We start from the raw sequence: 27,484 nt of genomic DNA, 5'->3' as shown, positions 1-27,484 counted from the left end.
ATAACCCTGTAGCCAGCCCATAGACGCCCCATGACCAGTGCTTTAGGGACACTGCCCGGTCAGACACCAGTGATGGCGGTGCATGATATAAAAATACAACAGTCCAAGTACAGGACCCCATCTGTTGATTCATTCCCCCGAAACTGCCTGGAGGACTAATGTCCTTTGGTCATTCCCAGAGACAAGCGCAGCTTGGGGTGTGTTCATCCCTGTCGCCCCATCCATGTGCCTCCACTCTGAGCTGGAGGCAGTAGCCCTAAAGGGGAGGAAGGATGGTCCAGTGGTTAGGGCACTAGTCTGAGCCCCAGATTCAATTCCCTGCTGTGCTGCTGACTCAAGCCTGTATGATTCTGGACAAATCACTGCTTCGCTCTGTGCCTCAGTTTCCCATCTGTACAATGGGGACAATAGCCCTAACCTGCCACACAGGGGGGTTGTGAGGATAAATACATCACAGACTGTCAGGTGCTCAGACACTGCAATAATGGAGAATCATATAAGATACATGCCTTTGTCTCCCAGGAGTCGAGACTGCAAATTAGTCCCCATTCGGGGATGTTTTTGTGCTAGGCACTCTTGGGAAACTGAACTGATGTGGCCAACTAATGACACACAAGCCATTTAATGAACAACCAGTCTGGCCACTCCTGAGTTGGATGCAAACTGAACTAGCAACTTTGCCTGCGTGCTGAGTAGAGCTAGTCAACATGTTTCATCAAAACCATTTTTCAGGGATTTTATTTTTGAAAAACAATTTGGTTTTTTTGCAAGTTCCTGTGAAAAATAATTGGTGAGTTTTCACCTGCTCCAGTATCGAGTGGGCTCATCTCACAGTCTTGGACGTGAAGACCCAGAAGTTGAAATAGGGGAGGCCCTCCTCAACGCAGCCCGAAATGGTAGCAAAATGTCACTTTTGTGAGAGTGCTGATTGGGTGGACAATTTGATGGTACTTTTGATGGTAGAGACTGTCTAGTTTGGTCAATGTGATATATGCTATCATGTGCTGGCAATGCCCCTCTGCCATGTACATTGGCCAAACTGGACAGTCTCTGTCTAAAAGAATAAATGGACACAAATCAGACGTCAAGAATTATAACATTCAAAAACCAGTCGGAGAACACTTCAATCTCTTTGGTCACTCGATTACAGACCTAAAAGTGGCAATTCTTCAACAAAAAAACTTCAAAAACAGACTCCAACGAGAGACTGCTGAATTGGAATTGATTTGTAAACTGGATACAATTAACTTAGGCTTGAAGAAAGACTGGGAGTGGATGGGTCATTACACAAAGTAAAACTATTTCCCCATATTTATTCCCCACTCCCCACTGTTCTTCAGAGGTTCTTGTCAACTGCTGGAAATGGCCCACCTTGATTATCACTACAAAAGGTTCCCCCGCACCCCGTTCTCCTGCTGGTAATAGCTCACCTTACCTGATCACTCTCGTTACAGTGTGTATGGTAACACCCATTGTTTATGTTCTCTGTGTATATAAAATCTCCCCACTGTATTTTCCACTGAATGCATCCGATGAAGTGAGCTGTAGCTCACGAAAGCTTTTATGCTCAAATAAATTTGTTAGTCTCTAAGGTGCCACAAGTACTCCTTTTCTTTCTCCTATGGGGATGCTCTGAAGTTCTTTTGGAAGATTTCCCCACATCTATAGGATCTTCCTCCCCTATGGGTTCCCTGATGTATCACTGGGAGCCCCGTCCACATTCAGTGCTTGCATTTTCCGTCTCTCCGTTATACTTCTCCTTAAGGACTAAGAGCTTTTCAAGTTCCTTGAAACTTCCCTCTCCAGGAGTGGATTTATCCTCGCTCTTCCTGGGTGGGTTTCCCTGCTGCTCCTCCAACCTGCCCTGATTTTTGCAGCTTTTTTCCTGGCAGATGTTCCCCTTGTACCTTTCCGAGACTGTCCTGGGTAGTTCTTCTGACTCTGGATGTCCTAGCTGGGGAGTTCACTGTCCAGTCACCTGCTGCGCTGGTGCCTCTGAGGATCTCCCTCCCCCCAGAGATCTGGGAGTCATGGCTCTTCCCCTCGCTCCATGCATGAGATCAGGTTGGGTTTAGGGATGGGGGATCCCAGTGAGGCCACAGTCACATAATTCTCCTGCATGACTTCCCTGTAAAGGGCTCCAACCAGGAAATATACAGCGACCTTGGGGCTGCTGCAGCCATGTCCCTTCCCCATCCAGTGGGAGGACCGGACAATCTGGAGTGAAACTTGGACACTATTGTGCAACTGGCTGGAGATTTTAGTGGGTTCTTGTGCAACTTATCCCCCAGACACCCATGGCTGGTGGGATGGGAGGGGGAAGATGCTGCCTGCCTCTTAGTGCCGCAGAGTTGGGGGAATCCTCTGCAATCCTTGATCCAGAGGGATGCTGTGCGGCTCATTTCCCCCTCTTCCTGCTTTGGCTGCTGCTGGTCCTATGGGCTGGAGACTCCCCTTCCCCCACCCCAGCCCCTTAGCCTTTCGACCCACTCCCCTCTTATCTGCCTCCTCTTCCTCCTTGTCCCGCCCCACCCTTTGGCTGTCTGTCCCTCCCCCCATGGCCCTGCTTCCCTTCCTCTCCCAACCCCACTGCCCCATCTCCCTCCCCCTTTCACCCCTTTCCCTTCCTTCCCGTCCCCTTGCACCCCATCTCCTTTCCTTCCCCTCCCTCTTGCATCCCCATCTCCTTCCCCCTTGCACCCATCTCCTTCCTTCTCCTCCCCCTTGCTCCCCATCTCTCTCCCCTCCCCCTTGTACCCCCTTTCCCTTCCTTCCCTTCCCCCTTGCACCCCCATCTCCCTCCCCCTTGCACCCATCTCCTTTCCTTCCCCTCCCCCTTGCACTCCCATCTCCTTCCCCCTTGAACCCCCTTTCCCTTCCTTCTTCTCCCCCTTGCTCCCCCATCTCTCTCCCCTCCCCCTTTCACCACCTTTCCCTTCCTTCTCCTCCCCTTGCACCTCATCTCTGCCCCTCCCCCTTGCACCCCTTTTCCCTTCCTTCCCTTCCCCTTGCACCCCATCTCCCTCCCCCTTGCACCCATCTCCTTTCCTTCCCCTCCCCCTTGCACTCCCATCTCCTTCCCCCTTGAACCCCCTTTCCCTTCCTTCTTCTCCCCCTTGCTCCCCCATCTCTCTCCCCTCCCCCTTTCACCACCTTTCCCTTCCTTCTCCTCCCCTTGCACCTCATCTCTGCCCCTCCCCTTTGTACCCCCTTTCCCTTCCTTCCCTTCCCCCTTGCACCCCATCTCTGTCCCCTCCCCTTGCACCCCCTTTCCCTTCCCCCTTGCACCCCCATCTCTGCCCCTCCCCCTTGCACCCCCTTTCCCTTCCTTCCCTTCCCCTTGCACCCCCATCTCCCTCCCCCTTGCACCCCCTTTCCCTTCCTTCCCTTCCCCTTGCACCCCCATCTCCCTCCCCCTTGCACCCCATCTCCTTCCCTTCCCCTCCCCCTTACACCCCATCTCTCTCCCCTCCCCCTTGCATCCTGTCTGAGCTTTCCCCAGGAATTGGGGGTGATCGAATTTACGGAGCCGGGGGGGGGGGGGGGGGGGCTAGTTGATCGGTGTGGGGGTGGATGGGAGAGTTGAGCGTGGGGGCGGCGGAGGGAAAACCTGCCACCCCCATCTCCCGCCCCCCGCGCCACCTGAGCCCCTCCCCCATCACTGAGCCTCCCCCGCCCCCCGCCCGGCGGGTTTCCAGTCAGGCGCGGCGCGGGCAGCCCTCTCCTGGCAGCGGCCTCGCCGGGGTCCTCGGCCGGCCGGGCCCGGCTCCCCAAGATGGCGGCGCTGGCGGGGCCGCGGCCGGGGCTGTCCGTGTGAGGCGGGGACGGAGCCGCCCGGCGCCCCGCGGAGCCGGCGGGATGCTGCGACCCAGCGGCTACTTCCGCGGCATCGACTGCCCCTTCCTCGGCGCCGGCGGCCGGGGCGCGGGGGGCCCGCCCTGCCGGAGGCCGCACTGCCACTTCCGCCACCCGCCGGCCGCCCGCGGCGCCGCCGCCCCGGAGCCCGGGGCCAAGCCCGGCGCAGGTACCGCCCCGCCGGCCCCCCGGGAGCCCCCGGCCCGGGCCTCGCCCCCCGAAACAGGGCGGCGGGGCCTCCCGGTCCCCGGAAATGGAGCGAGAGGTGCCTGCCCCCCCCCCCGAAATATACGGCCCGTGCCTTCCTTCCCCCCCCCCCCCCGAAATATACTGACCGGTGCCTCCCCCCCCCCGAAATATACGGCCCATGCCTTCTTTCCCTTCCCCGAAATATACTGACCGGTGCCTCTCCCCCCCCGAAATGGAGCGAGAGGTGCCTTCCTCCCCCCCCCCGAAATATACGGCCCGTGCCTTCCTTCCTCCCCCCCCCCGAAATATATGGCCCGTGTCTTCCTTCCTCCCCCCCCCGAAATATACTGACCGGTGCCTCCCCCCCCCCCGAAATATACGGCCCGTGCCTTCCTTCCCCCCCCCCCCCGAAATATACTGACCGGTGCTTGTCCCCCCCCCCCCCCCGAAATATACGGCCTATGCCTTCCTTCCTTCCCCTCCCCCGAAATATACTGACCAGTGCCTTCCTTCCCCCCCCCCCAAAATGGAGCGAGAGGTGCCTGCCCCCCCCCTGAAATATACTGACCCGTGCCTTCCTTCCCCCGAAATATATGGCCTATGCCTTCCTTCCCCCCTCCCCCAAAATGTAGCGACAGGTGTCTTCCCTTTGCCCCCTAAAATGTAGTGATAGGTGCCTTCTCCCCCAAAATATACGGCCTATGCTTTCCTCCCTGAAATGTAGCGATAGGTGTCTTCCCTTTGCCCCCTAAAATGTAGTCACAGATGCTTTCTCCCCCCAAATATATGGCCCATGCCTCCCCCCCCCGAAATGTAGCGACAGGTGTCTTCCTCTCCCCACCCCCCCAATATAGTGACAGGTGCCTTCCCTTCCTCCACTGATATGTACCAGCTGGTGCCCTCTCCTCCCATCCTCCCTCAAAATTTAGTGGCAGGTTCCTTCTTTGCTGCATCCCCGCAAATAGTGACAAGTTCCTTGTCTCCCACAAAATATGACCGGTTCCTTCTTCCCCCTCTCCTCCCACCATAGGGACAGGTTGTAGCTCTTCCCAGAGTGACAGCTCTGTTGACCAGTCTCCTTCCCCCCTTCCCAGCCCTCACTCCCCAGTGAGAGCTCCATGTATCGCTCATCCACTGTCACCCTGTCCCTAATGACAGGTCAGCTGAGGGGACAGTTTCCTTTCACTTCTTAACTGCAGTCCCCCTCAGGGTAGCTCCCACCCTGTTATGCTCCAAGGGTCCTTTATTAGTCATCATATAGGTGATAGGCATAGAGGCGACCTGTTAAGTCACCTAGTCTGTTCGTCCTGCTGCTTTTGTGACCTTTTTATATACCTAGGCTTTCGCAGAAATCAATTTTAATTTTGTTATAATTTCAATGGATACGCTTGAGGTTGATTTTTAAGCATCTTCTTTGATTGTTATCAATTTAAAATTTCCCAGTTATGCAGAATTACAGGTTTGAAGCATTTTTTTATTCATTTAAATTTTCACAGTTGTGGGAAATTATGGGAGATAGTAATTATTTAATGACCGTAAACATTGGGATTCAAAAGATTAAAGCTTTATAACAGTTAAATTAATTGCCGACATCACAATGAGCAAACAAAATCCAGTGTAATTATCCTTAAATCAGACTTTAAAAGTTCTCAAGCAGCATTTTTCTTACTTTGCCGATCTGTACATTTTGATGATTATTGCTGGAAATATTTTTCCATCAGTTTGTGGGCATTTTCGAAAGAGCCTGACTGACTTAGGTGCCCGGGACCAACTCTATGCTCTTCCCCTCACACCCTTTTTTTCAACCCCCAAAAATCCAAACCCAACTTTATTCAGGTATTTGTGTGATGGAACGTGAAGCAATTTCTGTAGTATCTACAGCACTCAGAGTTCCTTTTGGATGATAGAGAATCTATACATTCATATAAAAAGAAAAGGAGTACTTGTGGCACCTTAGAGACTAACCAATTTATTTGAGCATAAGCTTTCGTGAGCTACAGCTCGAAAGCTTATGCTCAAATAAATTGGTTAGTCTCTAAGGTGCCACAAGTACTCCTTTTCTTTTTGCGAATACAGACTAACACGGCTGTTACTCTGAAACCTATACATTCATATAGCATGATGTCTGAAAGATAACCTTGGTTTTTTTGATCATTCTTCTTGTGAGGGATTCTTTTCAGTAGAACCCTTTTATATATGTGGATTTGGGTTGAGAAGTGGAGAGTAATTATAAATCGACTCCAAGGCACTCCCTTTAATAGGCGGCTGCTGGCACTGCTACTGTTAGCGTGTGTAATGTCTTTAAGAACAAAGTACTCTATACTTTTAAAATCTGGAGGAGGGAACCACCCTTTTGTTTTAGCTCATTTGATCTGAGATGGATTTAGACTAAAGAGACTATGCTTTGATTTAGTATTTCCTTTCATGTGCAGTATTGTACTTCCCCTGATCTGTGAGGTTACATTTAAAACTTACACTAGAGGGTGGTGTTTTCTCTGTTGTATTCTGACTTTCTTTAGAAAGCAACCATCTTTTTGAGATCAGACAGTTTCTCTTATTCAAGATGAGTTGCTGTCTGTCAATTGAATTGCTTGTATTGTAAAGGAGCCTTACAAAAGATCATGAAAACATATGAGGCCAGAGCAGTGAAAAAGCAGCCTGCAAGCAAATAGGATTTTTCCCAAGGGTGCAATCAGGGGTAAAGAATAATAAAGCTCTAACAAATCCAGTGTATATAGGGTGTTTGCTTCTAAGATGGACATCAACCATGGTGCCCAAGCAGTACATTGGGTCTGCCATTACTATTGTGCCACCCAAAAAATATTCAGGAGTTTATCCAATGCAGATCTCTGCGGGGAGGGAGGAGGAGAGTGAGTCCAATTGACTGACTGCAGGCAGTTCATGGCGCTTTTAAAAGAAGGGGCCAAATCGTCGTCTACTCCATTTGAGTAGAAGATATGAACCCCAGGCAGATCTAGATGAAGGGAGGGCATAAGAGGGAATACCTGCTTCATGGCATCATTCTCCTTCCCTCTCCAACCACAGGTAGTATTATTCCCCCCCACCTCCTCCCGAACGAATTGTTGATGGGGATAGCATTAAAATATCTGTAATTTACATAGCACACTCCCAGTGGGCCGAACTCCTGTCATAGATTCATAGATATTTAGGTCAGAAGGGACCATTATGATCATCTAGTCTGACCTCCTGCACAACGCAGGCCACAGAATTTCACCCACGACTCCTGCGAAAAACCTCTCACCTATGTCTGAGCTATTGAAGTCATCAAATTGTGTCCTCTGAAGGGTGACAAATGGAGGAGCCCTGGCCTCCAGAAGAAGAGCTCCTAATATCTGCAGGTTGTAAGGGTGAACCCCCTCCAGCCTTGCACAGAGGTTGCAAATGCCAATCGTTCCCTCCCTGATGTGAAAGCACCCCAGCAAATGGAAACTTGGGGAGTTTTCTGTCCTCTTACTCATAGGGAAAACCCACCTATGATTTCTCACCGAGAAATCTTCAGTGAGCTTAAACAAAAAAAGGAAGCTTACAAGAAGTGGGAACTTGGACAGATGGCTAGGGAGGAGTATAAAAATATTGCTTGAGCATGCAGGGGTGAAATCAGAAAGGCCAAAGCACGACTGGAGTTGCAGCTAGCAAGGGATGTGAAGGGTAACAAGAAGGGTTTCTACAAGTATGTTAGCAAAAAGAAGGTGGTCAGGGAAAGTGTGGGACCCATACTAAATGGGGGAGGCAACCTAGTGACATGATGTGGAAAAAGCTGAAGTACTCTATGCTTTTTTTGCCTCGGTCTTCACAGACAAGGTCAGCTCCCAGACTGCTGCACTGGGCAGCACAGTATGGGGAGGAGGTGAGCAGCCCTCGGGGTGAAAGAACAGGTTGAGGACTATTTAGAAAAGCTGGACGTGCACAAGTCCATGGGGTTGGATCTAATGCATCCGAGGGTGTTGAGGGAATAGGCTGATGTGATTGCAGAGCCATTGGCCATTATCTTTGAAAATTTGTGGCGATCGGGGAGGTCCTGGAAGATTGGAAAAAGGCAAATATAGTGCCCATCATTAAAAAAGGGAAGAAAGAGAATCCAGGGAACTACAGACCAGTCAGCCCCACCTCAGTCCCTGGAAAGCCTCAGCTCAATCCCTGGAAAAATTATGGAGCAGGTCCTCAAGGAATCCATTTTGAAGCACTTGGAGGAAAGGAAGGTGGTCAGGAACGGTCAGCATGGATTCATCAAGGGCAAGTCATGCCTGACCAACCTGATTGTCTTCTGTGATGAGATAACTGGCTCTGTGGATATGGTGGAAGCGGTGGACGTGATATACTTTGACTTTAGCAAAGCTTTTGATATGGTCTCCCACAGTATTCTTGCCAGCAAGTTAAAGTATGGATTGGATGAATGGACTATAAGGTGGATAGAAAGCTGGCTATGTCGTTGCGCTCAATGGCTCGTGATCAATGGCTCAAAGTCTGTTTGGCAGCCAGTATCAAGCAGAGAGTCGGTCCTGGGGCCAGATTTGTTCAACATCTTCATAAATGATCTCGATGATGGGATGGATTGCACCCTAAGCAAGTTGCTGGATGATCCTAAGCTAAGGGGAGAGGTAGATACCCTGGAGGGTAGGGATGGGGTCCAGAGTGACCTAGACAAATTGGAGGATTGGGCCAAAAAAAAATCTGACGATGTTCAACAAGGACGAGTGCAGAGTTCTGCACTTAGGATGGAAGAATCTCAGGCACCGCTACAGGCTGGGGACCGACTGGCTAAGTGGCAGTTCTGCAGAAAAGGACCTGGGGGTTACAGTGGACGAGAAGCTGGATATGAGTCAGCAGTGTGCCCTTGTTGCCAAGAAGTCTAATGGCATATTGGGCTGCATTAGCAGGAGCATTGCCAGCAGATTGAGGGAAGTGATTATTCCCCTCTGTTTGGCACTGATGAGGCCACATCTGGAGTACTGCGTCCAGTTTTGGGCCCCACACTACAGAAAGGATGTGGACAAATTGGAGAGAATCCAGCGGAGGGCAGTGGAAATGATTAGGGGGTTGGGGCACATGACTTATGAGGAGAGGCTGAGGGAACTGGGATTATTTAGTCTGCAGAAGAGAAGAGTGAGGGGAGATTTGATAGCAGCCTTCAACTACCTGAAGGGGGGCTCCAAAGAGGATGGAGCTCGGCTGTTCTCAGTGGTGGCAGATGGCAGAACAAGAAGCAATGGTCTCAAGTTGCAGTGGGGGAGGTCTAGGGTGGCTATTAGGAAAAACTATTTCACTAGGTGGGTGGTGAAGCACCAGAATGGGTTACCTAGGGAGGTGGTGGACTCTCCATCCTTAGAGGTTTTTAAGGCCCAGCTTGACAAAGCCCTGGCTGGGGTGATTTAGTTGGGATTGGTCCTGCTTTGAGCAGGGGGTTGGACTAGGTGACCTCTTGAGGTCTCTTCCAACCCTCATCTTCTATGATTCTATGATTTAGCCCAGTGAGGGCAAGTTTGAACTGGATACTGAAGTATATGAATAGAGTAGAAATATTAAGTTCTATTTATTAACCATTGGGTTCCATTTGTGCAGTAATAGAAATTGTGTCCGGTTTGAGGGGAGTATCTCTAAAATATTTCCTGAAAGGTGGGTAAATTCCTGGGGGTGATGTGTAATACACTTGAAATAGTATATCAGATATGCCTTTTGGGAGAAGGCATTGTGAGAAGGATTGAGTGCAGGATTGGGAATCAGGAAATCCTGAGTTCTAATCCTGACTTTGCCACTGACTAGCTGTGTGACCTTACATGAAATGACTTGCCCTAACTTTTTCATTTGTAAAATGAGGGTAATATCCACTTGGCACATGAGAAGGGTGTGAAGATGAGTGAATGTTTGTGAAGTGCTTTGAAAATGTAGGAAGCAAATAACTGTCTTTTTTCCCAAAAGCATTGCTTTCTATAGCTGTGGTTTGGGGGGGGGGGGGACCCCCCAGCTATTCAGTTTTTCTGTTTTGTGAAAGTCTAGAACTTGTGTGAGCTGAAAAGACATAAAGCATAACAAAGATTTTGTTTGTGAACATTTAAAAAAGAAAACCAAACCTTATTTCTGTTTGACTTTTTTGATAGCATCAAGCAAAGACCATGCTCAGAAGACTGGTGCTCTCTGTCCTGGTTTGAAAACAAAGCTACAATCCAGCTATGGATTTCTGAGGTTCTCATTACCTATGTGATTCTGCTATCAGAGTAGGATTGAAAGACCAGAAGTTTTAGTGCCTAGCCTGGAAACAGTTACATTAGAACAATACATACAGATAGTTACATTGTGTAGAACATCTGTATGGTAGTGGACCAGGCTAAGCCATGAGTAAGCGTCTTTGCTAAACAAAGATCAAAACCCTGTGGTGGTTTTTTGTGCTGGGTGTGTTATATGTTTAGAATGCTTCCAAGGATTTTGCAAATTCTTTACTTAAAATACGCATCCTTGAGAATTCCTTTAAAGAAGGGAGTATAGTCTAGTGATTAAAGCTGGGAACAGTAGGAACCAGGACTGTTCGGTTCTGTTCTTGACTTTGTCACTGATGCAGTGTGCCCTTCACTTCATGTCTCTGTTCCTCGGTTTCCTTATCTATAAAACAAATACTTACCTCACAGGAAGGTTGAGGGTTAATTGTAAAATGCTAGAGGGTTAGATTGTAGAAGTGCAGGGTAATACTTAATAAAATACAGGAGATAATTTAAATGTTAAAACAACTTGGCAGTCTCCTTTTAGGAGATGCTGCAGAACCTTCCATTTTGACAAAGTCTTTCAGTCATCACAAGAATGACACAACAATAACCCCTCTTTCTACCTGCCCCTTCTTCCTAAAACCCCCTCCCAAAAACAAGCAGAGACAGCCAAAGTTAATAAGTAAACCAACCAAAAACCTAACCATACTCCAAGCAGAAATTTTAGTAAACCCAAAGGGATTCAGAAAGTCACCTAGAAACTCTGCTATTGCCAATCAGTTTTACAAAGAAGGTTCTCAGTTGCTATGGTGATAGAAGCAGGATATTACCAAAATATACACAATATTAAGGGATAAAACTATTAATAGAAATATTATTACTAAATGTAAAGAATGTCAGTGAAAATACTTACACAGTTTCCTGCAGTGTGTGTATTGGAAACTTTGTACCATTTTGCTAAAGTAAAAACCAAGAAGTTAATTAGCCTGGTTTTGGTGACCTAGCTCCGTGAAATGAAGAATTGGGGAAGGGAGAAATAAATTTAAATTCTTTGTTTTAATAACTGACATGTTAGTAACACAACTGAGAAGTTTACTTATATCTTTAGATAAGATAGGGAGCAGGGGAATAGCTGCTGCTTGCATGGAAAAGCTTGATGACACACACCTTTGCATTTCTTTCCTATAAATTTAAATTAAATACTTTTCTTAAACCTGTTATGAACTTTAGGAAAGAAATGAGTGAAATGCACACATTTAAAAACAAACAACAAAACTTTTATTCCGGGTGGAGGAAAAAACATGAATAGTGAGAAAATCCACAAAAGCATGCTGCGAAATGCAAAATATTTTCCTGATTCTGCAAACACTTGCATAGGTGCTTAGCTTCACTTGTATAAGTAGTCCCAAGCACACGCATAAGTGTTTGCAGGACTGAGGCCTCTGTTTTATCTGTCTGATCTCTCTGGTTTTTAATACATCACATATTGTAATGGCATCTGAATTAATACTCTGTGGGCTTATTACATTCAGTAATGAATTTTGGGAATGCCCTTTTTATTTCTCCTAGGAAACTTTTTTTTTTAATGCTATATGGAAAGGGAAATAGAATTAACAGAAATGGTAAACTTTGGAGGGATAGCTCAGTGGTTTGAGCATTGGCCTGCTAAACCCAGGGTTATGAGTTCAATCCTTGAGGGGGCCATTTAGGGAATGGAGCAAAAATTGGGGATTGGTCCTGCTTTGAGCAGGGGGTTGGACTAGATGACCTCCTGAGGTCCCTTCCAACTCTGATATTCTATGAATCTTCTCTTGCAACAAATGTGGGTTGTGTGTTCACTACAAGCTAGGGGTGTGATTCCTCTGCTTGTGGACACACACTTGCACTAGCTCTCATCAAGCTAGAATGAGTATAAATAGCAGTGTAGCCACAGTAGCATGTTTAGCAGCAGCAGAGGTCCGGGCACTGGTTTTAGGCGGGTTTGAACTTGGCACAGCTAAGCTTTGGTTCTGTTGCCCGTGCTGCCGCAGTTACACTACTGTTTGTACTCCCATTAGCATGTGGACATGAGCAGAGGAATCACACCCCTAGCTCGTAGTATAGATGTAGTTGTAGAATAGAGTTCAGATCAATTAAATGCAGGCTTTTATTGTGGGTTTCCATACTTTAAGTGGATTCCAAGGTTGGGTAGAATCTTTTGACAAGGCTCTCTGAAGACTCTAGGAAGTCATGAAAAGAAAAGGAGTACTTGTGGCACCTTAGAGACTAACCAATTTATTTGAGCATAAGCTTTCGTGAGCTACAGCTCACTTCATCGGATGCAAGTAGCTCACGAAAGCTTATGCTCAAATAAATTGGTTAGTCTCTAAGGTGCCACAAGTACTCCTTTTCTTTTTGCGAATACAGACTAACATGGCTGTTACTCTGAAACCTGTCATTATGCTAGGAAGTCATGCTGGCTGGTAGCTCCGAAGGCTTAGTATCTGTTAGCACTGACGAAAGTAATTAACAAAATACTGTCAACTTAAGATAGGTAATGATTACAGCTGTGATTTGTGAAATGAAGACTGGAAAAACCACTTGATAGCAAGGTCAAGAGCATGTCTCTTTTCATTTAATAAACTGATCTTAATATTGGTTTTACAGTAGTCAGAGATTTCTTGTCATTTCATTAAATTGCCAGATATGGTAAATTATGTAGCAATGTTACATGGCAAAACAGTTGAGAATTCAACATGTTACTTGCCCCTTGGAATGTTTTATTCTTTTGTAACATCTTTCACTTCCCTGTGAATGGAGAATGTCAAGATATGGAGCTTTTAAAATACCTCACTTTTCAGAGTGGCTGCATGTAGTGCCCTCATTTGGTAAATATGCAAAACAATTTCTGTTCAAACTTGTGTTTTCACATATTCATAACTTCCTAAAATGTTTATTTTTGGGGGAGGAAATCTTCCATGTTTGATCTCTGCTAGAATGTGAAACTTACTTGAAGCAAATTTTCTTCCCCTGGTACAGACATGATGCTTTCTGCAGTTCCTGGAAGCGTTACTACTTTGCCACCTTTTGCAAATGTGCAATATGTGCTCCCCCAGGGCAGTCTCCACTGGTGGAGGCAGATCCCTGGCTCTCCCCACCCACTTGGGAGAGATTTGTCCTGCTGTCACAGCTAACCTCATGAAGTCCTTGTGCTTAGATTCATGCAAGGAGCAGATTAGGTGCAGCTTCTTCTCAGGGCTGTAGGGCTGTGGTGGAGAGGAAGGCTCATTGTGTTGTTTTTTTCTCCCCCATACCCTCTCCCTTTTACACTTGCATAAAACCAGGCACAATCCAGCTCTGATTGTTCTAAAGGCTTCTTTGACAAGTGTTCATTTGGAAGCATTTATTCAGTACTATCAGAGGCTGTTATCCTAAATTTATTTTATGCATTGTGAAAGGTCCAGTATTTTAGCCTCCATTCCTCCAAACATGTATGTGCCTACATAGCTTTACTTAGGCAACTAATTCCATTGAACTCAACAGAACTACATTTACGTTTTGTAATTTTGTTGTCAATTGAGACCTGCCTGTATGATGTTAAATGGACATGCTCTCAGGTAATTTAGGCTCAGTAATTAGATTTTGTGCATGTTTTTTAACAAAAAGGCTTTTATAGATCCCTCTAATTAGAAATATTTTGCTTCATATTTAAATGGTTCCCCTGTAATTTTCACAGATCAAACCTTGCAACATTGGGTTAATGCATGAGAGCCAGGAAGTGAAATTGACTAGTCAATTTTCAGTGTCTAAGCTGAGTGATGTATAAAAAGTAAGTAGAGTAAATATTGAAAATAAATTCTTTTTAAAAATTTCCCTAGGTGATATTAATAACACTGATAAGGAAACCAGGGGGGTGGGCAGGAGGATGGAGAAACTGTTGTAGAAATGATAATTTCGCTTTAGAGTAAATGAGGGTGAGGGCGGGACTTCAGCAAGTTACTATGTCCTGCCCTCCTGCCACAATTATCTTTGCGACCCAGAAGGTGCTGTCAGTGTACTGATCAGCAGCACATTGTGACATAAGCATTTGTTTGAATGCCTTGACTATACAAAATAGATATTAAAATCCTCAAGCAAAACATGAACAAATATCTTCATTATTTATTAACCATGGAGAAATCAGGTAATTCTTTGAAATTTTCATTATTGTATATTTGGAGTTGGCTTGTGATTTGATGTGGATTTCAGTACATGAAGCAGTTACAGAGAAATGCTTTCTACAAGCAAACTTCTGTCTATTGAAGTATTTTTGTGTATTAACATCATACTTCTATCCCTCAGAATAGAATCCTGTCTAAATAAATAGACTACCCAAAACCTCAGTCCTGTTCTGGAAGTTATAGATATATAATATTTCCAGTATTTTTAAAGATCTGACCCTTTTCCGAGAAACTAACTCATAGGTTCCATGCTTAAAACCACCTGAAGAATGTTGTACTTACTAATTGTGGTATCTGGAAAGATTGAGCTGCAGGTGTTTGAAAATTGTAAATCAGTTACTTTGTTCTAATATAGGCTTTGAGTCAGTGAAATCTTTTTTTTTTTTTTTTTTTAAATACAGTTTGAGTTTTGTTTTTAGTCAAACTTTTTCATTAGATAACTTGATTTTTTTTAAACTGTAACACCCTCAAGTTTGAAAACTGCTCTTTTTACATGTCAGTTAACTTCAGTTTTGCTCTTCTAGAAGTCTGAATAACTGACTTTCCACTGAAGTACTACGTCTTTTTAATTAAGTGCAGCACAAGACATAGAAAATAAGGTTGTTTATGCCCTAAAGAGTTTAAAGAAATAAAAAGCAGATACTAAGAAGAAAGGACCTAATGAGAAACCCAGAGGGAAGAATTGACTTTGAAGATTAAACAGAGAAAAAATTGTTGTTTCTGGTGGCTGTTATGGCAAAAGTGAGCTTCTAGGAGATACTTGAATGAGAAGAGAGGATATCAGAATATTTAAAAGATCCTTATTTTGGTTCCACTAACTGTAAGCAAGACTTAACTTACTAATAATTATTTGAAGTAGCAGCTTTAAGTTAACATGCCATTTTTGTAGTGGGCTCTGAAAACTTTACAGGTGCTTTTGTTTTCTGAATCAGAGAAAATTACTCTCAGCTCGTGCTTTTTCAAAATAGTTAATTTAAACTTTATTTTTTTAATACTGGAGGGCAAATAATTGTTTTTAAGCCAGACTAATTGGAGGTCTTTAGATTTCCTCTTTAAGAATTTAAACATATTTAAGATCCTGTCACAGAGTGTAAAAAAGTTACCAGACAACTACTAATCTGTCTGGTACGAAAGATTAGGGGTAGGAAGGCCACTTTGATCTAAGGGCAACAGTCCCAGTATTTACTTGTCTTCCCTTTGTGCACTCTTTTTCTGTTAAGTACACTAGCACTCTTTAAATATAGTTTTATATTTAAATTCTTTGTGGTGGTCTATCGCAACTTTGAAAATTTCCTTCTTACTGAGAGTCTCCCCTTTGGAATGATTTTTTCCCGCCATAAAGCTTGACGTTAATCTGGTGGTTTTTGTATCATTCACATTATCACAGCTCAGGGGCATTAATAACTGTTGCAATGGAAGCCGCATAAACTATTGTTTTTGTATATGCCTGACAAACAGTGGATGCTATCAGTTATTTTTTTTATCTGTTATTTTGGCCTCTTGCATCTTTTAGCAATAAAGATTTAGCTGACATTGCAGAGGTCTGTGTGAGGCAGCATAGAACGCTGCAGCCTCTTTCACAGCAGTATTGTCTCTGAAAGTGCCCCGAGAGTAAAGCAAGCACTTGGGTAGAGATGCCCTCTTGTGAACTGGAAGCAAAAAGAGAACTGTCAAGGAGATGCTCTTGGTAGAGGCTGTTGATCTTGCTCCCTCTCGTGGCTTCTTAGGCCTGGTCTTCATTAGGAAAAAAGGTGGCTTTTTACCACACGTTAGCGAATGTGTGGTAAAATATAGTGTTCATTTTGACCTGCTAACATGTTAAAACCCTGCCTTGTCCACAGTAAGTTAGCTAAGATGGGAGGAGGAGATGCAAACTAACCTTCTTTCCTAGTGTGGATGCTGTGACACTGCACGCCATATTTTTCATAATGATATTAGTATGATATAATTATATCATAGTTATGTATTTTATGCAAGGCAAGGCACATGAGGTGTCATTGGAAAGGTTATGGTTTGCTGAATATATCCTTTTTATATGCATGTATCATTTTTGTATTTGAAGTTATGAATATTGACTCTGTATCTATTTCACATGTAGCTATTCCTGGGCAACGCCCACTAGGCAAAATGCTCTTTGTCTAGATGGCTGGCTGGGAAGGGCCCATTCAGGTTAATGAGCCATTAGGAAGAAACAATAGGCCTTAGGAGAAGCTTAGCTCCCACCTGGTGAGCCTTCCTGTGAGTGCTCCAAACAGCCCGTGAGGAATGGCTGTGGGACATGTGACCAGGTCACCTGGTTCTGGACTCCATCTTGGGATGTCAGTATTTTTCCACTGACTGGTGTGGGAACCAAGCTTTGAAACAGAGGGTTCCTGCCATATGCAAAAAGCTATATAAGACAGGGGAGTGACATCATCTTGGTTGTCCACTGACTACGCACCCAAGAAGACTCCTGGAAACACGTGAGGAACAAAGACTGAACTGGGGGAAGTGCTGGACCCAGGCTAAAGGGATTTTTAGCCTGTGAATGGAACACCTGGGGATTCCAAGCTGTAAGCATGTGTAGCTTGCCCCTTAAGAATCTGCAGCCTGCTTGTGTCATCACTTAGGATGAGGATCTGCTTTTCATATCCAGTCTATTTAATATATTAAGCTTAGTTTGCTTTTTTGTTTCTGTTTTGATCTGTTTGCTATCCCTTATAATCACTTGCAATCTATCTTTTGTGGTTAATAAACTTGTTTTTGCTTTATCTAAAACCAGTGTATAGGAGTCATAACTCAGGGGGAGAAAGCTGTTGCATGTTCCTCTCCACATTGAGGGAGGGGGCGAATTTTATGAGCTTACTCTGTACAGTTCCCTGTGCAGCGCAAGACAGTATAATTTTGGGTTTATACTCCAGAGGGAGTGTGTTCCTTAGGAACTGGGAGGTGCCCTGGCTGAAGCCATCCCATGAAGGGGCCTGTTAAAGAACCTGCCTTCATGTACTGCAGCTGGGTATGTCCCTACCTGTATGTGTGCTGGTGAAAGTGCAGGCTGAAGCCCAGAGGGCTTGTCAGCTTGTCAATAACAGTACTGTACAGTGTAGAAGGGAGCCCAGGCTGGTGGGTCAGGGGGCTCAGTGGTACCCCAGTTCCAGGTGGCACCCTGGGGGAACCTGTCACAGATGCGCCCTTGAAGCCTGAGTTTAAAGGGGCACTGCCACTTTGAAATCTACTCAGTTTAAAACATAAGTTAAATAAATTAGATAATGTGTCTGCTCTGATTCCCCTGCCAGTGATTTTACGATTACACTTTGCCTTTTAAAAAAATAATCGCATTTCTCTGTTCCCTGTTGCTGTGTGAAAGGTCCACACAAACAGGAGAAACTGCTTGTCTCTACAGGGGAAAGCATGGAACTTACAATGCACTAAGTGCTGTCAGATGTGCTAGGTAAGCAAACTTGAAAAAATACAGTGAAGTCATCTTTCACTTAGACACATTGGGTGTTATTTATAGCAATAGTACGTTGAAAAAATCAGGCAATTTAAGTGAGACAGTTTTGTCAAATCTCTTGCTAAGGCATTATCTTCTTTTATTCTTCTGTTTATAAATTGATACTTTTGTAATGCGCTTGGATGCTATGGTGTTTGGTGCACTATCAATGAATGAATAAACATGCAGGTAAGACTTACACACGAGGAGCAGGTACATTGAATAAGAAGGGTTACAGTGTGAGTTTTCTGACTGCAGCTGTACTTTAAATAAAAAAACTTGCTTTTGGTTCCTCTTATGTACCCCTCTCCCAAACCTACTTAATCTGAACCACTTATTTGAAATGTTCTACTATTAATTATTTTCCGCCCTTTATGGGATTTAAGCTTCACCATTGGAGCTATGTAAAGCTGTCAAACTCTGCTTTGGGTATTTGCGAGTAAGGTCTTTGGCAGAAGTCACCATTTCCACCAGCACATACTTGTGGTATTTTATCACGAAGTTCAACCTGCTGAGCCAAGCCTTTGTTGCTAGGACGAAATCTTGCCATTTTCACAGAAAAGCAGAGCCTCTTGTGAAATAATATCTTCTTGTGGGAACTGCTTTTCTCTTTCTAGAAATATTAAAGGCAAAGCTCAAAAATATTCTTCCAGTGGGGATAATTTTTTCTGGTAATTGCAGTGGTTGTCGGGATGGTCAGCACTAACATTGTGAACATAAGCATGGTGTTAATCTAGCACAGTTGCTCTGGCTGTCACAAAAATGGCTGTTTTTTTCTGAAAATGTTTCCAAACCGCTACCTTGAATGGTTAGATGCCCGAGACTGATAGTCACTGTAACAAAAGACTAATGTCTTGCTTACAAGTCTGGCATTGCGAGACTTCAGTTGCCCAAAATTTTAATATTTCTGATTCCCCTGCAGCTACCTCTTAGCTCCTCTAGTTTGTGCTGCCTTTGAGAGCAAGATATTTGCTCCCTCTTGAGCAATACAGATGCAAAAAGCAGCCTGTTCCCAAATTATAAACTTCAGTGGTAGGAATTATCAAACAGCAGGGCTCTGTATTCCAAATAAAAAGCATGTTATATACACACTCCTAGGTTGCCTTTAAACAAAGCATCTATTGATGCAGAATGATTCATTGGAAAATAAGTTTTTAAATCAAATAGGCGACCTTGTACTGGCTGTATCATGTTTAATAAATAATGTCAGTCTTCATTTGCTATCTTCATCTGTGTTGCAAAAACTAGAATGACCATTATACTGGAGAAGATGCTACAGCCTTTTGCTCCTAGCCGAAATGAAGCTGTTTGAATAACATTGCCATTGCAGAATTGACACCCCCTCCATGCCCCGCTCCCCCCAAAAAACCCAAACAACCAAAAACCCAACACCACCAGCATAACTACAACTAAGGGTAATGTGGAAGCCTGTTCCACATTTTCTATTCTTCTTGCCCAGAAAAGTTGTTTGTTTTTAAGTGGGATTCATTTCAAAGCACACTGGTCTCTTCTGGAATACATCTGAGTTTAGTACATTTTCTGGTTTTAGTGATAAGCATTTATATAGAGCTATAACATGTTTTTTAAAAGGAATTATTTTTTTCTGTTTTACTTCCTTTTGATGCATTGGAAGATGTATTTTAATATGTTCATTCTAAGATGTATTTATTCTTAAAATAATTTGAATTTTTTTTAAAAAGTGTCTTAATCATAATTAAACTAACCATCAGACAGGGAGTTGCTATCTCAAGTTTGGTTGCCTTGTGATATTCCTGGGAAACATCTCTCTTTAACTTCTCATCAAAAAAGAGAAATTTCATTAAGTAATACCTTTAATCTGCCCATTTTGTTTTAACAGAATTATCGTAGGGTTATTGTATAGCTGAAATAGCAGAAACTAGATCACTTATTCTGCAGTTATTTTCCTTAACTATAAAGATTTTTCTTAAATGTTTTATGTACTGAACTGAAAGTAACAAATGCAAAAAGCAAATAGGGGTGTTTTTTTAATACACTGGCCAAGATTTTTAAGCATGTAAAGTTAGGTTCCATATGAAGTCTACAGTAAGGTGCTTAAATAAGTGGCCTGACTTGAGGCAGCTTATTTAGTTTGCCATACTCTAGACATTCACTCTTAAAAAAATCTTTGCTTGTGTTTCTAGTGCATTATGCAAACACATCACGACTGAAGGTAACAGTCCTAATTAGTATAGTGGAGCTCACTTAAGCATGTGTCTTATACAGGAATAAAGCTGATCAGATACCACATTTTCTGTGTAATCCAATCAAACTATCCACTGACACACAAAAGAGCTCTTTTAAGAAGAAATCTCACAAGACCCTTGATATTTTCAGGGTTTATTCTGTAGCTGACAAACTGATCATTCCACTAAAGTCAAATGTGTAAAAAATAAAATAAACTGATTTGTACATTAGAGTATTACAATACAAACTGCATTAGTCTAAAACCTGGTCGACACGTAGATATTTGTACTGGTGTAAATGTTTCAGTTAAGGGGGTGGCTTTTACTTATACAGTCCTGGCGTGGATGAGTTATCCTGACATAAAGCTGCCTTACATCAGGGTTTGGCTACACTTGAGAGTTAGAGCGCATTAAAGCAGTCCTGGGCGCCCTAACTTATGACGCGTCCACACTGGCAAGGCACATAAAGCGCTCTGACTCCGCGGCTGGAGTGCTCCTGGTAATCCACCTCCACTAGAAGCTCCCAGCTGGAGCGCCGCGACACCAGTGTGGATGCCCTGGTCTATTAATGCGCTCTGATCAGAAGTGTCCCATGATGCCTGTTCACTCTGGTCATCACTTTGAACTCTACTGCCCTGCCCTGAGGTGACCAACCGTCAGACCCACCCTTTAAATTCTCTGGGAATTTTGAAATTCCCCTTCCTATTTGCTCAGCCAGGCATGGAGCGCTCTCAGTGAATCTTTCCCGGTGACCATGCCGCCACGCACCAGGCAAGCCCTAGTATGGAGCAATGGCGAGGTGCTGGACCTCATCAGTGTTTGGGGGGAGGAAGCTGTCCAGTCCCAGCTGCACTCCAGCCGTAGGAATTACGATACCTTCGGGCAGATATCAAGGGACATGATGGAAAAGGGCCATGACCGAGATGCACTGCAGGGTTAAACCGAAGGAGCTGCGGAATGCGTACTGCAGAGCTCGCGAGGCAAACTGCCGCTCCAGTGCTGCCCCCGCCACCTGCCGTTTCTACAAAGAGCTGGACGCGATACTTGGGGGCGACCCCACCTCCACTCCGAAGACCACTATAGACACTTCAGAGTCCAGTTCAACACGGCAGGAGGAGGAGGAATGTGGGAGCAAGGGTGCTGAGGAGGAGGGGGACAGCCCGGCATCCCTAGATGCATGCAGCCAGGAGCTGTTTTCAAGCCAGGAGGAAGGTAGCCAGTCGCAGCAGATGATGCTTGGGGAAGAACAAACACCAGAGGAGGTGCCTGGTAAGCGGCTTTTATTTTGGGAAGGAAGTTGTTTGGTGCGGGCTCTTGGGGCGAGGAGGGTTGCAGGGTTAGGGCTGCATGCACGCCTAGATGCAGAATAGGGCATTGATGTGCTCTATCACATCGTGGTAATCGGCCTCAGTGATCTCTTCAACGGTCTCATGCAGAAGCTGGGCAATCCGCTTGTGCAGGTTCCTTAGCAGAGCTACTGTGCTCCTTGTCCCAGTCAGGCTAACATGTCCGTGCCACTGTGACGGGCGGGGGGACCATTGCTGCACACAGGCAAGCTGCATGTGGGCCAGGACGGAAGCCACATAGTAGTAGAAGATTCTCCCTTGCTTCCCAGGTCACCCTCAGCAGCGAGATATCTTCCGGGACGAACTCATTCTGTGGAAAATGTGGGGACAGTGTTCAATATAGGGGCCTCCTGCAGCTGTTGGCTCTCCCCAAGGTACAGAACCCCAGAGGACAGTACGGCCATGAACCAAACAGTCCCCCTTGCCCCTGTGCTTACTCACCATTTTCGGGCTCCTGTGGGTTGTGTGTGCTTGCTTTGGGACGGGCACTTTCTGCTATTGTGTACACTGTACTTTAAGTACGGCCAAATCATTTCTCTGTCTGGTGTGAACAATGCTGACTCTGCTAAGCGTTGTATTATGGCTTTACAGATGCAACCTTGAGATCCCAGCCATCCTTGTTATCAATGGCCGAAAGACTCCAAAGAATCAGGAAGCAGACATGTAGAAGTAAAGAGGGCATGTTGCATGAACTAATGCAGCACTCCCTTAATGAAAATCAATAAGTGCAGGAGTGGTGGTAGAGTGAAAGGAGGGTCCACCAGCAGAATGCGGATTGCCGGCACCAAAGTACGGAGCGGCCGCTAAGCATCATGGAACGCCAAGCGGACTTGCTACAGGTGCTCGTAGCAATGAGGGTGGAGTACTTTCGCGCCCATCCCCCTCTGCAGCCCTTGTCACAAAACTCTTTCCCTTGTGTCCCCATGTCACCGCCAACCCACTTTCCCCAGGATCCAGGTTCTTATCACCACCAGCTGCCTCCAACACCTGTAGCTTCACCACCCAGCCCTGCAAACTACGACGCTTACCCACTGCACTCAACCCCCATCACCGTGCAGTATAGCCACCCTGAAGTGCAGCACTCATTGCACAGCACTCCAGACAGGAAGGCTGAGTATGATAGGACATATGCAAATCTGTGATTGTACCGTTCCCTTGTCCACCCAACCCCGTTCCCTTGTCCCAAACAGCACAGATATGTCATGCCCTTTCTGTTTCCCAAGCAGTTGTTTCTTTTCAATAAATGAATTTTATTTTCAAAAAATGAATTTTTTGGCTTTGAAAACATTCTTTAATATTGCATTAAGTAAAAGATACCGTAGTCCAGGAAAGCAACAGGCACTGCAAGTCAGCGTATCATACGAAGTGCAGATTCCTACTAACATTGGAACCACTGCACTTCGCTCCCGTGCAGGGCACCAAACATTACTGATGGCTTTCAGCCTCAAATTGCTCCCTCAAGGCATCCCTAATCCTTGCAGCGCTGCGCTGGGCCCCTCTAATAGCCCTGCTCTCTGGCTGTTCAAATTCCCCCTCCAGGTATTGAACCTCTGAGTTCCATGCCTGAGTGAATCTTTCACCTTTCCCTACACAAATGTTGTGGAGGGTACAGCACGCAGGTATAACCGTGGGGATGTTGTCATTGGCCAGGTCCAGCTTCCCATACAGACAGCGCCAGCGGCCCTTTAAACGGCCAAAAGCACACTCCACAGTCATTCTGCACCGACTCAGCCTGTTGTGAACTGCTCCTTGTTGCTGTCAGGGCTCCCTGTGTAGGGTTTCATGAGCCACGGCATTAAAGGGTAAGCGGGGTCTCCAAGGATTATAATGGGCCTTTTGACTTTCCCTACGGTGATCTTCTGGTCTGGGAAGAAAGTCCCAGCTTTCAGCTTCCTGAACAGGCCTGTGTTCTGAAAGATGCCTGCCTCATGCACCTTTCCGGGCCAGCCTGCGTTAATGTCAATGAAACGCCCACAGTGATCCACAAGCGCCTGGAGAACCATAGAGAAATACTTCTTTCGATTTATATACTCGTAGGCTAGGTGGGCTGGTGCCAGAATTGGAATATGCATCACATCTGTCACCCCGGCGCAGTTAGGGAAACCCATTTTTGCAAAGCCACAATGTCATGCACGTTACCCAGAGTCACGGTTCTTCTGAGCAGGATGCGATTAATGGCCCTGCAAACTTGCATTAACAGGATTCCAACGGTCGACTTCCCCACTCCAAACTGGCTAGCGACCGATCGGAAGCTCACTGGAGTTGCCAGCTTCCAGATTGCAATAGCCACCTGCTTCTCCACCGTCAGGGCAGCTCTCAATCTCGTGTCCTTGCGCCGCAGGGTGGGGGCGAGCTCAGCACACAGTCCCATGAAAGTGGCTTTTCTCATTCAGAAGTTCTGTAGCCACTGCTCGTCATCCCAGACTTGCCTGACGATGTGATCCCATCACTCAGTGCTTGTTTCCCGAGCCCAAAAGCAGCATTCCACGGTGGTGAGCATGTCCGTGAATGCCACAAGCAATCTTGGTTCATATACGTTATGTGAGTCAACATCATCGTCGGACTCCTCACTGTCAGCTTGTAGCTTAAGGAGTAACTCGACTGCAATTCGTGACACGCTGGCGAGACCCATCAGCATGTTCCTCAGCACTTTGGGCTCCATTCCTGCAGACCGAAAGGGAAGACAGAGTGTGCAGTACAAAAACCGTTGAAAGATGGCGCCAAGTGTGGATGGAAGCACAGGGATCGCTGGGATGCGAAGCGATGCATATCGGGGCATTGGGACAGGACCCAGAATGCCCCGCACTCCCCCGCCCCCTTCCCACAAGCCTCAGTGCCAGAATGGGAAGCGGTGCTCTGTGGGATAGGTGCCCATAATGCACCGCTCCCAGTGCAAGTGCTGCAAATGTGGCCATGCCAATGCGCTTGCAGCTGACAGTGTGAACACACTGCAGCGCTTTCCCTGCTGCGCTCTCCAAGGGCTGGTTTAACTCTCAGCATTCTACATCTGCAAGTGTAGACATGCCCTAACAGTGTAACTTATTCCCTGTCATGTACAGGAATAAGCTATACTGGTATTAGCACTTTTATAGCAGTATAAACATGTCCTTGTACCGCTTTGACAATAGCGGTGTCGTTAAAGCAGTACAACTTCTGCGTGTGGACATGCATCGCTGCCTTGTTTCACTGACCCTTTGGCAAACGTTTAGATGCGGTCCCCATATCTCTTTCACAGCTGCTTGTTAGACACCTAATATTACCCTAGTGCAAACTGCCAGTTTTCCTCCAGTTGTCTTAAAATGGTGTACACTGGACTGTGGGTCTTCATCTTGTTCTAGAGTGTAAGGACTGGAAAGAAAAGCTTTGCTAGCATCTCGGGTCACCCCACCACATTCTTTCTCTCTGTGATGTTGGAATAGGCATTTTTTTTGCTACGGCGGGGGTAAGGGGGAGGTTACCAGTTGCATTAATGGTGGTAGTTAGTTCAGTACAATTCTCACCCTGAAGATTAAGCAGTTTGTTTCTGGTTTTACTCCCGTTTTCCCTCCAAGTCTCTTCCCAGTTTCTTCTTGTTAGACTGAGGCCTGGTCTACACTTAAAATTTATACTGGCATCAGGGGCATGAACCCTGCCACTCCCCCCCTCCCACTCCCCCCCCCCCCCCCCCCCCGCAACATAGCTATGCTGACAAAACCCCCCGTGTAGACGCAGCTAACATTGTTTGGGGAAGTGTTGCTCTCTGAGGGCAGAAAAACTCCTTCTGTTGGTGTACGCTGCGTCTACACTAGGGGGCTATACCGACACAGCTAGGCCAACATAGCTATGCTGGCATAGGCTCTGTAGTGTGGACACAGTGAGAATGTGGTCTCTGACTACCTTTGGTTGTATGTACCACCTCCCTCTGAGGTGTCTTCTGCTTTGGAGGAGGGGACACTGAGGCCTAATTTACACAGAAAAGCTACATCAGCATAGCTGCGTCTATCAGGTGTACGCAGCGCTAATTCAGTGGAGGATTTGTTTTGCTGACCTAGCGATGGCTTCTCGTGGAGGGGAGAACCCCTCCCATTGCTGTAGTGAGTGTCTACACTGAAGTGCTACAGTGGTGCTGCTGTAGCATTTTAAGTATAGTCTTAGCTTGAGGCTCTCCATAACCACTTTTTAAAATCCCCGTAGGGCTCACTCAGCCCTTCCTCCTCCTGGGGAAGATAAAGTGAGGTCAGTTCATGTGGTGTAGCTGTCTTTTCAGTTAGGTATTAAACACAGAAGTTCTGTCTACCATGTGTGGACGTGACAGATTTTATGGCTGGTAGATTGCCACCCTTGCTCAAAGATGGCTGCGTTGCAGAAGCGCTGTCTATATTTGATTTGTAAAGCACTTTGGGATCTTTCAGGGGGGCGTATGCTATGTAAATGTAAAATAATATTCATTCTTTCAAAGTAATGCCCTGTGTTCCTAATGTTGAAGACCGTTTGAGCTGTCACTCGGAATGTAGTTACGTACCGCCTTTGCCCACACAGTCCCTGCGCTTTCAGACTAATTATTTTGTAAAAGGCTTTGAGAGACTTGGAGTATGAAAGGCATTTCATAAAACCAGTGTCTCTATTCCACCCACTTGCAGGCTCATTCTGTCAGGTTCTAAGCACCCTCAATTCTTACTTTCAGTGGGAGATAGGAGAGCTCAGCACCTTTCAGAGGAAGCACACAACCTTGTATGGTTAGGCTTGTAAGCATTTGAGGAAGAGAAGTAAATTGCCCATATCAACTTGTTCGATATTTTTTTTGATTCTATGACTCCTTTGCATCACTGTTAGGGCCCTGATTTTCACCTGCTTTATGTACCCACCTGTGAGAGCCAGCTTTGTTACTGTCCCACTGGAGAAGGAGAACAGGACAGGGTTGCTTTAGAATAAGAGCATCCAGATTTTACAAGAGAGCCATAATGGCGATTTGTCAGCAGCCAGAGGGCTGCACCCGATTTGCATAACTTACCTGCAGCTTCAAGTAGTCTGTAAAATGGACTGTGTTTTATTTATAGTAGCAAGTTCATCACAGCTAAAATTGTGAAGCTGTGCGCCAAAGTGTAGTATTCCAAACCTGCGACTGAAAAGCGTGCCAAATTTGGATACCCTGGTTTTGAAAGGGGGGAGAGCAGTGGATTTGCCAGTGCTGCATATGTGAAAGATATAAAACCTCATCTTTCCACAGGGAATGGGATAGGCCTGTGGGAGTGGCTGGAGAGGCATGTGTGTTCTTGTCATTGAAGATCTAGCAGCACGGAGAGGTGTAGGTGTTTTGACTACCAACTATCTGTGTCTTCCTCTGGGTTGCTCCTCCTTCCTCTGCTAGAGCAGCTCTATCCACTGGCTGACCTGTCATTTTGGAAATGTGTCATGTTGCAAAGGTTACTCCTGTTGCCACGTTTTCATAGGGTGGGACTGCACTTTCCAAAAGATGCTGCTGTGCAGGACAGTCAGAAGTAACAATACAACATTGCCAAAATCCATTCCTTTTCTAGGAGGTACAGTGGACACTCCCACTTCTAAATGCCATCCCTTTTCCACGCTGCCTGAGAAGCAATGTCACATTTGCACACACTGTGCGCAATATGACTAACTTGGCAATAGCCAGCAGAAAACATCTATAACTGGACTTTGGAAACAGATTAATACATGGGTGGGCAAACTACGGCCCGGGGGCCACATCCTGCCCTTCAGAGATTTTAATCCGGCCCTCGAGCTCCCGCTGGGGAGCAGGGTCTTGGGCTTGCCCTGCTCTGGCACTCCAGTCACAGAATCATAGAAGATTAGGGTTGGAAGAGACCTCAGGAGGTCATCTAGTCCAACCCCCTGCTCAAAGCAGGACCAACCCCAGCTAAATCATCCCAACCAATGCTTTGTCAAGCTGGGCCTTAAAAACCTCTAAGGATGGAGAGTCCACCACCTCCCTAGGTAACCCATTCTGGTGCTTCACTACCCACCTAGTGAGATAGTTTTTCCTAATAGC

The 27,484-nt window shown here is 45.8% G+C and overlaps 1 protein-coding gene across 8 annotated transcripts in view; it reads left to right on the top strand.

Annotated features, from left to right (window-relative positions):
* Positions 1–3,749: 3,749 nt before the first annotated feature.
* REXO1 (RNA exonuclease 1 homolog) overlaps positions 3,750–27,484 on the top strand; it is a 74,707-nt gene continuing 50,972 nt past the window's right edge. For 4 of the 8 annotated variants that reach the window (XR_005223402.2, XR_005223401.2, XM_037886098.2 and 1 more), the window contains exon 1: positions 3,751–4,024. Coding sequence is in view for 6 of the 8 variants with exons in the window: in XM_037886098.2 (XP_037742026.1) it covers positions 3,859–4,024 (166 nt within the window). In the remaining 2 variants the exon portion in view is untranslated. Of the gene's footprint in view, positions 4,025–14,252; positions 14,422–27,484 lie in introns of those variants that run through there. The other 4 variants (XM_037886102.2, XM_037886100.2, XM_037886103.2 and 1 more) reach the window with 2 other exon arrangements.

This window comes from Chelonia mydas, chromosome 25 (genome assembly GCF_015237465.2).
Source record: "Chelonia mydas isolate rCheMyd1 chromosome 25, rCheMyd1.pri.v2, whole genome shotgun sequence".
In the NCBI taxonomy this organism is placed as follows: domain Eukaryota; kingdom Metazoa; phylum Chordata; order Testudines; family Cheloniidae; genus Chelonia; species Chelonia mydas.
Note: the sequence above shows the minus strand (reverse complement) of the source record. Positions and strands in the feature narration are given on the sequence as shown.